This window comes from Otolemur garnettii, unplaced genomic scaffold, assembly GCF_000181295.1.
Source record: "Otolemur garnettii isolate 467f Iridium unplaced genomic scaffold, OtoGar3 scaffold00103, whole genome shotgun sequence".
Taxonomy (NCBI): domain Eukaryota; kingdom Metazoa; phylum Chordata; class Mammalia; order Primates; family Galagidae; genus Otolemur; species Otolemur garnettii.
The window spans coordinates 7,323,849-7,337,085 of record NW_003852498.1 but is presented as its reverse complement, the minus strand read 5'-3'; the positions used below and the strand labels follow the sequence as shown (position 1 = coordinate 7,337,085).

The following is a 13,237-nucleotide window of genomic DNA, read 5'->3' as shown; positions in this document are numbered from 1 at the left end:
AAATAAATAAATAAATAAATAAGTAAAAATTAAAAATGGATATAATTTGTATAATCTGAATTACTAAATAGGGAAAAATGTACTGAGAATTTTTTTTTGGATTGTGAGTTTTCTTTGTTTCTTAAAAAACAAATGAATTTGTTAAATATAAAAAGATTGGTGACAGTTTAGTTTAAACCAAGTAGGCAGACAAATCCCAAATCCTTTGATGAGTGAACATCCCTTGAAGTACAAAACTAATGTCTAATCCTATCAGCTGTGCTGGTGTGTATCCGTACGCACAGATGCCTGTCAGCTGATTTTACAGATCACGTTGCTATTGACAGGCTCCTAGGACAGACCTAAAATTTATAGACATATCCTCTATCCTGCAAGAGGAGAAAGAAAATAGTCCTTCTGGGACTATAGCTGCTTTCCTGTCTTCTTCCCTCTCTTGGTCCATACTAAAAAGCCAAATGATAGGAGTTAATGCTTAATGCATGTCCACAGTGCTATTCTTATGTTGCCTAGCAACCATCAGGATGGCTATTGAGCAGTGAAGATGACCAGAAATTCAGAAACAAAAGGGTCAGGTTGATTTCCAGGGAAAGAAAAGAGTCCTGCCTCCAAACTGACTTCTGCAAAGGGTTATATTTTTTTTCAAGAAAACCCACAATAATTGCCTTATTTCTTTAAAAAAGAAAGTCTGATCTTTTTTTAAAAAAAGCAGTCTGATATCATGGCAATACTTATTCAGCCTTTCATAGGGAAATATTATCATAATGCATATAATTTACTTTAGAACTCCCTCACTTTTATCCTTTCCTGGGTAAAATGAGAATGAGATTCTCCTCAGAGAACAATTTTGTATTTTAGTTCTCATGCTATCCTGGCCGTCATATAGAGTAAGGACATCTTTCCTACACTCACACTCTGCCCCCTCCTAGTGTCATTCCTGAGGGTATCAAAGCCTCCTGAAATACGCCTGATTTGAAACTTGCTGGCTACTAGCAGTTAAAGAGAATTCATGACATCGTAAAGGGCTTCAGGTTTAGGACTTTTGATGACATTTAGGGGAGCTACACTGAACTACACTCCAGACCCCTAAAATAGTTCATGCCCCAAAGGCTTGGTCTACTTCACTGACTCTGAGTTTGGGCAGAATAAAAAGGAGCAGACCAAGAAGCTTCTCAAGATAGTGAATGGCTGCACCCTTGTTCTCCTTAGTGCCCCAAAGCCAGTTTCTGAATGGTAAACTTGAAACATATTTCTGTAGTTCTATAAAAGCAAAGAATGAAAATTATATTCAATATTGATATCCATACTCAATTCTCCAGAAAACTCATATGGCAACTATATACAGTCTAAATAAAAAGTATCACATACTAGTACATTCAGTAGATGTTTTATTTAATACCAAAATTAAGTGTTTTATAATTGAATGTCACCTAATCGCTGTCCTTTTATTCAGGGAGAACCTGGAGAACAAGGAGAAAAGGTAAGAATGATTCTGCCTGTATTTCTGTCCAGCCCACTCACTCCCTGCCAAGAGGTGCCCAACTGAATTCTATGGATGGATGGATAAACAGATGTAGATAAAGGGATGATGTTACAGATGTAGTCATAATGACCGCTGTTTTTTCTTTTTTCTTCAGACTGCTAATTAGCAGCCTGAAGAAAATAGTATAATTCTTATGTATGGACAAAAGTTTAGATAAAAAGATTTTTAAAAATGAAAAAAAAAGGGAGTAAGTTTAAATATTCTATGTCAGGTTTTTATGTGACTTTCAAAAATCCTTAGGCCTGCAAAATCTCTGTTCTGCCTACATGCTAATGCCATTCCAATACTTTGCCAAGCACCCACATCCCTCTCTACTCTCCCTCTCTTCTGTCACTAGGTTAAAGGGATACAAATGTTTACCTACAGAATTATCTGAAACTTGCCCATAAAAAATTCCCATTAAAAACCAAAAAGAGAAACAAAACCAGTGTTACATGTTACTTTTCCCTTAAACGCCTTTCCTTACTGCTTTTGGGCCTGTCCTTGTTATTTTTAGACTCTCACTGCATCTTGTGGCACTTATTTTTCTGATTTTTATGCTATTTAATAGTATGTGAAAGTGACACTGTACCACGCTCTTCATATGTGATACAGTCTTTCTTCAAATCAATATTATAACCTCTAATCCCAAAAGAATTTCACCTACAGATCAAGAAAAATTCTTGATTTTAACTGTATTTTTCAGCACTGTAAAGCAAAAAATATAAAAAAGGGGTGGCGCCTGTGGTTCAAAGGAGTAGGACGCCAGCCCCACATGCCGGAGGTGGTGGGTTTGAACCCAGCCCCGGCCAAAAATTGCAAAAAAAAAAAAGGCATTTAAATGGAAGGAGAGCAAAGTAGAGGAGTAGAAAAAGACAATTTGATAAGCTCAGTCAAACCCTTTGCTTCATAACCACTCTGAGCCAGTTTTCCGAAGAAGGTTTTATTTTGTTCTGTTTTTAAAGAGATTTTCCAACATTTTTTCAAAAGCATGAAAATCAACTTCCTGTCAAAAGTCCTTATAAGAGATTACCAGTACATCCATTTGGCATACAATTAGTTCATGGTAATTAACTTGAAATTAATTAGTTATCAATGACTCTTTTGTGTAGAAATTAAGGAGAGAAGAGGAGAAATGTTGGGACAACCCAGGAATTCACCAGAGAAAGTATCCCAAGCTCTTGTGGTCTGCAGTGGTGTGTCTGTCACCATATACAAATGCCAAGCAGATTAACTTCATGTGCATTTGAAATAATAAAAGAAAGAGAAAAAAGTGAAAGCCTCCCTCCCCAATCTCCTCTCCCCCCCCCCCCCGCCCCAAGCAAACTATTAGTGATAGTCCCTGTCTTATCTTAAATAAATGTTAGATAATAGAAAAGTAGAGGCTGGGCTCAGTGGCTTATGACTGTAACCCTAGCACTTTGGGCGGCTGAGGTAGGAGGATTGCTTTAGTTCAAGAGTTTAAAACCAGCCTAAGCAAGAATGACACCCTGTCTCTACTAAATACAACAAAGAAAAATTAGTCAAGCTTGGTAGTGCACTTCTATAGTCCTAGCTACTTGGAAAGCTGAGGCAGGAAGATCATTTGAACTCAGGAGTTTAAGGTTGCAGTGAGCTATGATAATGCCACTGCACTCTAGCCTGGGCAACAGAGCAAGATCCTACATAAAAAGTGACTATATTCCCTCCTATCGAATATATGAATAATAATATATTGTTTTCTCTAATGGCTATCATTAACAGCTTATGATATGCCAGATACAGTACTAGTTGCTTTACACACAGCATGTTGCTTATTTCTCATAACTGCTTAAAGTATCCTTACCCTTATACTATACCAGAAAAACTTGATGCAAAGAGAATTTTACTTACCCCATAGACTTCGGAGCTGGGCTCAGTCTCCCTAACTCCAAAGTTCTCTAAATTTCCATGATAACATGCTGGAAGATTCAAACTAAAGATTTCAAAATTTAAAGAAGCAAAACATGGATACTGAATGAATACCTTTTTTCCTAATGCATTGCTTTGTGGGGAAAAAGGAGATGTCAGTGAGGAAATAGGCATAGGAAGTCTCAAAATAATGAAAACACAAACTCTCGCTATTCATTTACATTTATGATTTTTTAAAAAGTTTTCTTATACCATATAAAATGTTTATTTCATGAATACAAACCATGTGTGTCAGATAAATATATTCAGTCCACAGGTTCTGAGAGTATGTCATGTACTTTGAGGTCCTGGAGATTTGAGACAGGCTTAAAGACAGGGCAGAATTTATACAGATAGAAGGAAAAAGAGAGGGCAGGGGTCGGGTGGCAGGAGTGGTGGCAGAGGTGGTAATGCACAGGCTTCTTCAGGGAATTATGGGGAGAAAGCACTCGTTTGAGAGGAGCTTTGAGCAGAGGAGAAGAGATGGAGTTAAGGAAGCTGTAAGTGCCCAAACAAGCTATGAGAAGGCACGCTGATTAATTACTGTTTTCTGTTAATATAATGGAATTGCTTAAAACTATTTGGCCATGTTCATTGTAATAAAATTTATTTTATTGATATCAGACAGCTGGTCAAGTAAAAGTGCCTTAGCTCTGTAGAACATGTGCGGCAGCTTTTAATATGTAGTGTTTATGAAAGAAAACATAAAACAATGAAAAATGCCATTTACTCAATGTCACCAATGTATTTTACATGGATTGCTTTTTTTCTTCCTCAGGGAGATGTTGGAGAGAATGGCCCCAAAGGGGACACAGGTGAAAAGGTACAGTTTGGTGAAATATGAAAGGGTATGTGTATAAGCAATGTATTATTTCATGTATTTGAAAAGGAAAGATTTGAAAGAGGTGAGTGAGAAGAACTCAATATGACAGATAATTTTCTAAGATTAGAAAACATTTAAATATTTGGTTTATAAAAGGTGATTATTCCGCAAGCTCCTATCTTAAAATTTAAATATTTTAAAAATAAAATGATATGAAAAAAATTCTAGAAAATGTGTATGTAACCTTTCAGTAATGTGGCTTTCAAGGAGTAAAAACGCTTGTGTGTAAATGAAGCACACCCTTTATATGCAAGGTATAAACATAGAGTTTCTAAAATGAGTCAGTTTGTCCCAGTTTGGGGAGACAACTTGTCGAAAGATTGAGATGAGATTTGAATGTTTGATTATAAGTTCATGTCACTTGATTAGAGCCTCTAGTGTGGTCTGGAAAGTTTGGCTCAACCAGTTACCCACAAAATCTGTATGTGTTGTCAGCCTTTGGTTTGGGAGGGTTGTTTTTTGTTTATTTGTGGGGATTGGTTTTTTGGTTTGTCTGTTTTGGTCTTCTAAACCGTGGCTTGCGTTTACATTGCAGAGTCTGGTAGCTTGTCTTCCTGCCTCCTTTCTTTTTACCCCCATCTATCGTTATAGATTTTGCATGGATTCATACTTCACCGACATCTCTGACACAGGAAGGATATTTCACTTTACTTTACCTACATGTTAAGAATTAAAAAGAAGATCTTTTAAGAAATTTAAAATAGAATAGAATCAGATGGATTTTGACTTAAATCAAGCTAAGAATTTGATGAAAAAAAGAATTATTCATTTAGGCTTATAGTTGAGCATAAAGCTATTCCACTTTGAAAATTATTATAGTACAGATGGGTAATGGTTAGTCATAAAAACACACCCACAAAATAAAAAGAAATTTATCTTTTTTCCTCTCATAAATATTAATATAAATATGGGCCAGGTGGCAGGAATGAATTAATGTCACCACATAGCAATTGTGATTATGTTTAGGAGTCATCTGGGAATCACTGTGGACTCAGTGTCTCACAGGCCAGGGTTCCTTAAACTCAGCAATATTGATCTTCTCTTGTTTTTTTGAGATAGAGCCTCACTCTGTCACCCTGAGTAGAGTGCCATGGTATCATCATAGCTCACAGCAACCTCAGTCTGTTGGGCTCAAGCGATCCTCTTGCCTCAATCTCCCAAGTAGCCGGAAATGCAGGCTCCTGCCATTGATGCCCAGCTAGTTTTTTTACTTTTAGAGATGAGTCCTGCTCTTGCTCAGGCTACTTTCAAACTCCTGAGCTCAAGCAATCCACCCTGCCTCAGCCTCCCAGAGTGCTAGGATTACAGGCATAATATTGACATTTGGGGCAGATCTCTCTCTATTGGGAGCTGTTGGACGTTCAGGTTCATTCTTGGCCTCTACTCATTAGATGCCTAAGCACCTCTGAGTTACAACAACCAAAAGTGTCTCTAGATGTTCCTTAGGAGACAGAATTGCCCCAGTTGAATACCACAGCTGTAGACCTGTTTTTTTTAATCTACCAGATTTGCATATCACATGACATGAATATGTTTAAAACAGATGATACCAGTGATATACTCTGACTACTGAAGTCAAAATTTGAAAGCCTAAATAATAAACCTGGATGTTATATTTAACTTTCTTATTAGTACTTAAAAGCAGAGGTGAGTAGGTGCCAGAAAGTAAATATTTTAGGTTTTGTGGCCCATGTGGTCTCCGTCAAAATTAGTCAACTTTGTTATTAGCATGAAAGCAGCAGACAATAGATGAACAAGTGAGTATGGCTGTGTTCCAATAAAACTTTATTTCCAGACACTAAAATTTTAATTTCATGTAATTTTCCCATGTCATGAAATATTATAGTTATTTTGGTATTTTTAATGATTGAAAAATGTAAAAACCATCCTTAGCTCATGCATTTTGAAGGTGGCCAGCTCAGTTTGGTCATAATTGCTAACCTCTGCTTAAAAAGATGGAAATATTCTATATAGAGGGCAATTTCTTCAAGTGAAAAAATTTTATACCAAGCCTGAACTGTGGTTTTATGTAAGTAATTTTATACTTAATTTTATACTTAATAATTTTATACTTAATAATTTTATACTTAAAAGATGTATTTTTAAAGCTTCACTTTGGGAACATAGGCCAATAATTGTTTCTTTAACCATACATTTTTTGAAATTTAATTTTATCATAGTAAAGCAACTTTTTTTCTTTGAAAAGACCAACGTCATCTCTAAAGAAAATTGTTCTTATTTTATATTAATGCAAATCATTTACTGTACTGACTCACACACAATAAACTTTCAATAAATATTAGCTTTTCTTACCACATGGAAATTGAAGTCAACTAGATTGGTTGTTTTTCTTTTTTTATCAAAAAGTTTTATTAGTCAGCTGAAATTAAGTATGAGAAATGCTTCAGTTAAAACGGAAATCATTTCTATAAACTTTCAATGGGTCTAAACAGGGGATTGTAAATAGGAATCTGTAGCGTGTGTAATATGTAATCTGACCTGTAAGCATTTATCCCAAGAATGCTGTAATTGGAATATAATTTTTGATGTGTTTTTTAAACATTTCCTGCTTCTGTCATATAATTTGTTTCCAGCATGTTGGAAACACTCCTTATAGCCTTTGTGTTCAGTATGTGAAACTCATTTATCATTTACCAAGTTTAAGATGTAAAATTTAAAAAAAAAAATGCTTCTTTTCTGCCATTGATGTAGTAAATTACGTCATTGGCTGATTCACTTTAATAGGATTTTTTTCCTTTTGATCCAACTCAGTGCCTTTGGATGGTAAAGCAATCTAAGCCTTTCCAGACTGGTCATCTGGAAATGCTGTAGAACTATAAAAACCACTAGGCTGGGTTTTCTTTGTGGCCAACAACTTCAGTGCATTCTGGCCAACCACAGAGTGCTCTAGGTTTAAAAATAACCTGCCAAAATCTGAGTTCAGTCACGTGTAGAATTACTATTGAAGGGTCATGTTCTATGGGGTATTATACAACAAACACAGAAATAGATTTTTTTAATTCTTTCATTTTTTCTTATTTTATTTTTTTTTAGAGACAGGGTCTCACTCTGTTGCCTTGGGCTCAAGCAATCCTCCCACCTCAGCCTCCTGAGTAGCTTGGCTACCGGTGTCTGCCACCCTGCCCTGCTATTTTTATTTATTTATTTATTTTTTTTTTTTTTTTTGGAGAGACAGTCTTGCCATATTGCCCAGGCTGAGGATTTCTTATCTGTCTCCCTCCAAGTGAAAGTGGGTGTCTATGTAGCATGCTAAATGGTTTGACTATGTCACCCTACTATTCACAGTTTTATCTGTTGATTCAAAAGCTCCACCATCCTTGGCATTACCTGTCTGTCTCCCTTTTTTTGGCTCTCCCTGTTTCGATTTCTATGAATATGCTGTCTTTTTACTCTATATCTACATTACAACTTTGATCTCTATCCTGCGAACCACCTCATTTAGAACCACCAAACAAATTGTTGTCTTTTCTTTAAATCTGACCTAAGCGCCTGTCTTTGTGGACACTCCTACCCCAATCAATGCAAGGCCTTCTCTAATCAGCACACATTATTCCCTTAGCTTAGAACACTCTTGTCCTCCTTTCTCCAACTCTTCACCTCCATTTCCCCACATTATAATCTATTCATTCTTCAGTCCACTGAATTCACATTGTGCCTATATCAAAGCATTATGTGTACCCTATAAGGATATATAACTATTACATACCCATGATAATTAAAAATAAAAGTAAATGAAAACTTAATATATAAATCATTTCCTTTTCAGTCTCCTCAGGATTGGTTACTTGCAATATATCCCACAGCACTCTTTATAATCCCTGTCATCATCACCCTTAACGTGGTTCATTGTAACTCCTTGTTTAATGGGACATCCATCTCCCTGAAAAAGAAAAAACAAGCACACAAACAAACAAAAAACCTGTATGAGAGTGCACTGTTCTATACCCAGTACCAATCCAAGTTCCTGGCATATATTTGGAAGATAATAAACATTTATTGAATGAACCATCTTTGAAAAAATATATTTTAAATAGCTTCTAATTTTCATTAAATGTTAGAACTTTGTTTTTGTGCCATACATTTGCTTATTATGTCTTTTGTGTACATATAGTGACACATAATTTCCCAAACATGACAGTCTCTTCCTGTCCCAGATTTAAAAAAAAAAAAAAGGAAAGACAGAAAAAAATTCTTTCATGCTTTTTTAATCAATAATATTGTATACAAAATATATTAGGAAATGATTAATGCAAGTGTAGAATAAAGATGAGTATGTAAATGCTTTACTCACTGTTGTCTCCCAAGTGCCAGCACCCCTGCACCCACACCCACTACATAATTGATGCTCAATAAATATTTATTGAGTGATTTAATAAATGATAGAAATGTCACCACGTTCACTTCTTATGTCCACCAGTACCTTACTAACACATGCATGTAATCATCTACCAAGTATTTTGAAAATAACTGCAAACAAAAATGGAAACTGGGCTTGACTGAAAAATAGTAAAGTCAAATTTATTTATCTCAAATATCTTCTCACGGTATTCCCGCATCTATGGCTTAGCCTGTGGAAACTTGTACTTCCAAACCAACTGATTTTGGAAGCTAAGAGTATCTTTAAGATGCAGTTGGGGATTTTCCCCCTTCCTTCATTCCGGTATTCATTTTCACTTCTGAAGGAAGGAGGATTATAAACATGCACTATTTTATTTCCACTGTTTGCAGCATTATCCTTTAAAATGTTTAACTTATAAATGTCTTCCAGCAGTTGCTTTGCCACTTAAATAAAAATTCCTTGAGATTTCACAGTTCCAAATCTCTAAAAAGAGAATGAAAATATAACTCTTACTTGTCCATCAAATGAAACAGCTCAGATTTTCACAAATAAATTGGCCTTTCAAAACCCTGTTTTTTTCTTTCCATCTACTTTCAATGAAAAGTAAATCTAGTCTTTCTTCAGATAAGCAGATTGACCACTTTTCATTAAAACACTGAAAAAAAAATTTTAGCTATAGTTAATACAAGCAACTTGCTTTTATTTTCAAGTTTACTATAACCTTTATGTCCTCTCATCAGAATGAAATAAACCAATAATTATTTTCTTATTCCAATAGAAAGGACAGCCAGTAGAATTTAGAAAGCCAAACACTTACTCAATCTCCAGTTGCTTCAATTTACTCATCTAGTAAATGGAAATAGTAATGTCTTTCTCTGTCACCCAGGAGACTTACAAGGTCTAAATAAGGTAAAAAAAGGAACTTTGCAAAGTCAAGATTGCTTTTAATGACTTCAAAGGTCTTAGTGTGCAAAGCATTACAGACCTGGTTCATTGATGTTGATGGCTTTCAGACTACAGTAGTAGAGACACGATAACTTTCATTTTATTGGCCACATTTATGTTGCTTCCCATCATCAACTGAATGTTAATGATTGGGAAGAGAAGTCAGTATCTTTGCACAGTAAGACAGTATTTGGGTAATAGCAATTACAGATGTCAAGCTCACAAAGATATCTGCCTCCTCAACAAGCTAATTTACTCTTTCTTTCTTCTTCCTAAGCTGCTTTTATATTCCTTCCTAAAGGTTTTTACTTTGATTTTGATCTTTGCTGACCTGTTTAAAAATTCTTTTAGAGATCTGTTTATTCCTTCCCCATATATGTACTGAACATACATACAGGCTGGGCACTGAATAAAAACAGGTACAAATCTGCTCTCATGCAGCTGACTGTCTCAGAGGGACAGACGGGAAATAGGCAGGAAACGTGATGGACGGAGTGCAATGCCACACGACAAGATGTGAGCACGTGAGGGGCTATGTCTAGGCAGGCTGGTGAAGGTTCTTTGAGGAAAAGCCACTTAAGCTGAGACTGGAAGAAAGAGAAGATGCCAGCCCTGGCATGAGGTTGAGAGGAACTGGGGGAGGAGACAGGTACCCGGCGTACAGAGGCCTGAGGCCTGCTGTCTGTCTGTTCCTAATAAAAACTGATGAACAGTCTCTGGAATCTAGAACAAGGAGATGGGCCCCAGACCTCCTTGACTTGAGCATATGTGCAGATGAGACAGCTGAGGAAATCCCGGTATATGCTGTCCTCCTGTGGCTGTTCCTATTTTCCTGACAGTCTCAGATGACCTTTTCTTTTTCCTTCTAGTGTGTTCGTGGGACAGACTGGGGCTAAAAGGAACTTGGAAATCTAGGCGCTTTACTGGCTTCATTTCAGAAATAAGCAACATCCCTGGCTAGCCTCTATGTTCTTTTCTCCACCAGTCCCTGTCTGCCTATTTATGACATATTTGCTTTAGAAATGCAGTCACCCTCTACAAAATCTGGGTGGATTACAGTGCCTTTTCAAAAACCAGATTCTGTCTGAAGACTTTCTCTCAGAGTTCACATGTGTCTTCCTCACCCACAAGTCATCCATCATCCTGTAGCTTCCCAGTGACCGAGTTACAGGGAAATAAGTACAAAGCTGCAAAAAACGTGCCGGTCGTAACCGGGACAGCGCTTTCTGAGGAAAACAAACTGATCTGTTACGTGGCTTTTCCCACCTCAACATCATTAACCCTTTGACTTCATCGGTTGAACCATGACTTTCTGAGGACCAAAAGGGTCAGGGAACTCCAGTAAATGATAGCTGATGACATTAACAAATTCCAGAAATACACCCAAAAGTTCCAGATCCCTAAATTGTAATTTATTATATTGTAATGCATTTTTAGTACTGTATCGAGGGAAGAGATTTATACATATATATTAAGAAATATAGTCCTTATATAGTTTGCATTTGAAGTCAACCCATATTTTTAGGAAGTACATTGTTTATCTTGGAAAAGGTTGGTATCTTATGTTGACATATTGGTACGCAGTCTTATGGAGCATAGTTGGGCTCATTAGCCATGGGTCCCTGTGGGTTAGTAATGGCTTTCTGGGTGTTTGTTTCTTATCTCCATCATTTGTGGCTTAATCTTCATGGGTTTCCTTTTAGGGTGATCCTGGCTCATCTGCTGCAGGGATTAAGGTAAGGGCAACCTTGCCAACGTTGGTACCTTGGAGTCACAGTTTGGGTGCTTATAGGCTTCTCCTTTCCCTTCCCTTTTACCAACTTAGACATTTATCACTTTGTCCCTATTCTCCTGCAATGATCAGCTTCCAAACACAATAGGGAATATTCATGGGAAATCCAGGGAAGGTTTAAGTAAGAGGTCTTGCCTCTTTTCCCTTTCTGATTGGTTTGTATGGAAATGTGGGTTTATACGTGAACTATAGGATATTCACAGAAAAAAAAATGTTCCTTTGTCTATCTAGTGAGATGCACAGTAACAGAATAAAGTGAATAAAATGCAAGAAGGAAGCTGGGCTATCCCTGTGAAATACTCGGAGGCATAGGATTTTCAAAAATTCTCATAGACTTGTCCTTTTCATCTTTCATTTTCTTTGTCCAGGGAGAACCTGGAGAATCTGGTCGTCCAGGGCAAAAGGTAATAATATTTCTTTGTCTAATGAGTTCTTACTGTCTATTCATCATATCTACTAGCTACTGCGTAATATGAAAATAATTATTGCAAAATGATGCAATTTTTATGCTGTGTATACAGAGTGTTATTGGTTGTTTTGCATTTTGAAAGGTCTTGATGTTAACCATAGCAAAATATGAAAACTTTGTATATGTAAAAGAGTGTTTTGTGATCCCAAGTTGTTGAAACTAACAAAGCTCAGTTGGGTTAGAATGCCCACTTATCCTGCATGCTTACTGGTAACCTGCATGTTCTCCCTCTTTCAAGATAAGGAATGAATACTTGCTAACCTGTCTCAATAGAGAATGATGGATGGTTCTTCAAAACTTATATTGAAATGCTTCACTACTGATAATTTTTTATGTGAATCATATCTAATTGTACTGTGAATGTTATATTATAGAAACTAAACTTGTTAACAAACTAAACCAGAGACACTAGCCATACCACTTTAACTAACCAATCTATGGATACATTAAATTTTTCTATGATTTGTGCTTCACTCAGAAATAAGTTAGAAGACATGCAGTGAATATGTTTAGATTCATATTCTCATTTGAGTCTGAGGCAAGAAACAAATGTTATCAATTTATTGACTGAGCGTCTGGATATCAATGCCCAGTGCAGTCACATTTTAGATAACAGATATATTGTAGCTAACAAGTAAATGTGAATTCCATATTAAGCTAAATCTCTTAAGATTATAACTCTGCCTTTGTCTAGAGGTAGCTGATGTTGTAGAATATAAATAGAAAGATAGAAGTTACCTCATTAACAGAAAGGGAAAGAAAGAATAAATGCCATTAGAGTAGTTGGAACTTGAAGACATAGTAAAATAACGTTCCCACCTTCTTGAAATCATCGCTTTATCTTAAATACTTGGGATGTATATAATTTTTGAGAAAGTCTTTTACGTTCTCTTAACATTGCTCCAATTTAAAAACAAATTTTTCTTTTGAAATTAAGAATCTGAGAGTAATGACTCATCTTCTCAAGTTTCAGATAAAAAGTTAAGAATTTTTTTAAAATCCCAGCAAACTTGAAACTTTAATTTCTGAGATTTTCTACTGATTCTTCACTTAGGGAATATGATATTAGTGATATATTTGGAGACACATGGTCTGCTTTGGTTTGGAAAAGTAACCAATCTTCTTGATGGTCTGATTTTCAGTCCCTTGGTCTTTAAAACTTAAAGGCTAAGTTTAAACTGCCCTTGAAATCTGTGATTTGCAAAAAAAAAAAAAAAGAAAGAAAGAAAAAATTATCTGCAAGATCATTGTGTCTCTAAAAAACAAATGCAAACAAATCTATTACAATTTTGTATAGCTTCCATTGTTTTCAGAGTAGAATATCTGAATGAATTTTCAAT

At 36.0% G+C, this 13,237-nt stretch overlaps 1 protein-coding gene across 1 annotated transcript in view; it reads left to right on the top strand.

The window, feature by feature from the left end:
* The window catches only part of COL25A1 (collagen type XXV alpha 1 chain), a 162,895-nt gene that overhangs the window by 86,610 nt on the left and 63,048 nt on the right, over positions 1-13,237 (top strand). The window contains 4 exon segments of the mRNA XM_012809279.1: positions 1,451-1,477; positions 4,227-4,271; positions 11,340-11,372; positions 11,797-11,832. Of these exon segments, the coding sequence (XP_012664733.1) occupies positions 1,451-1,477; positions 4,227-4,271; positions 11,340-11,372; positions 11,797-11,832 (141 nt within the window).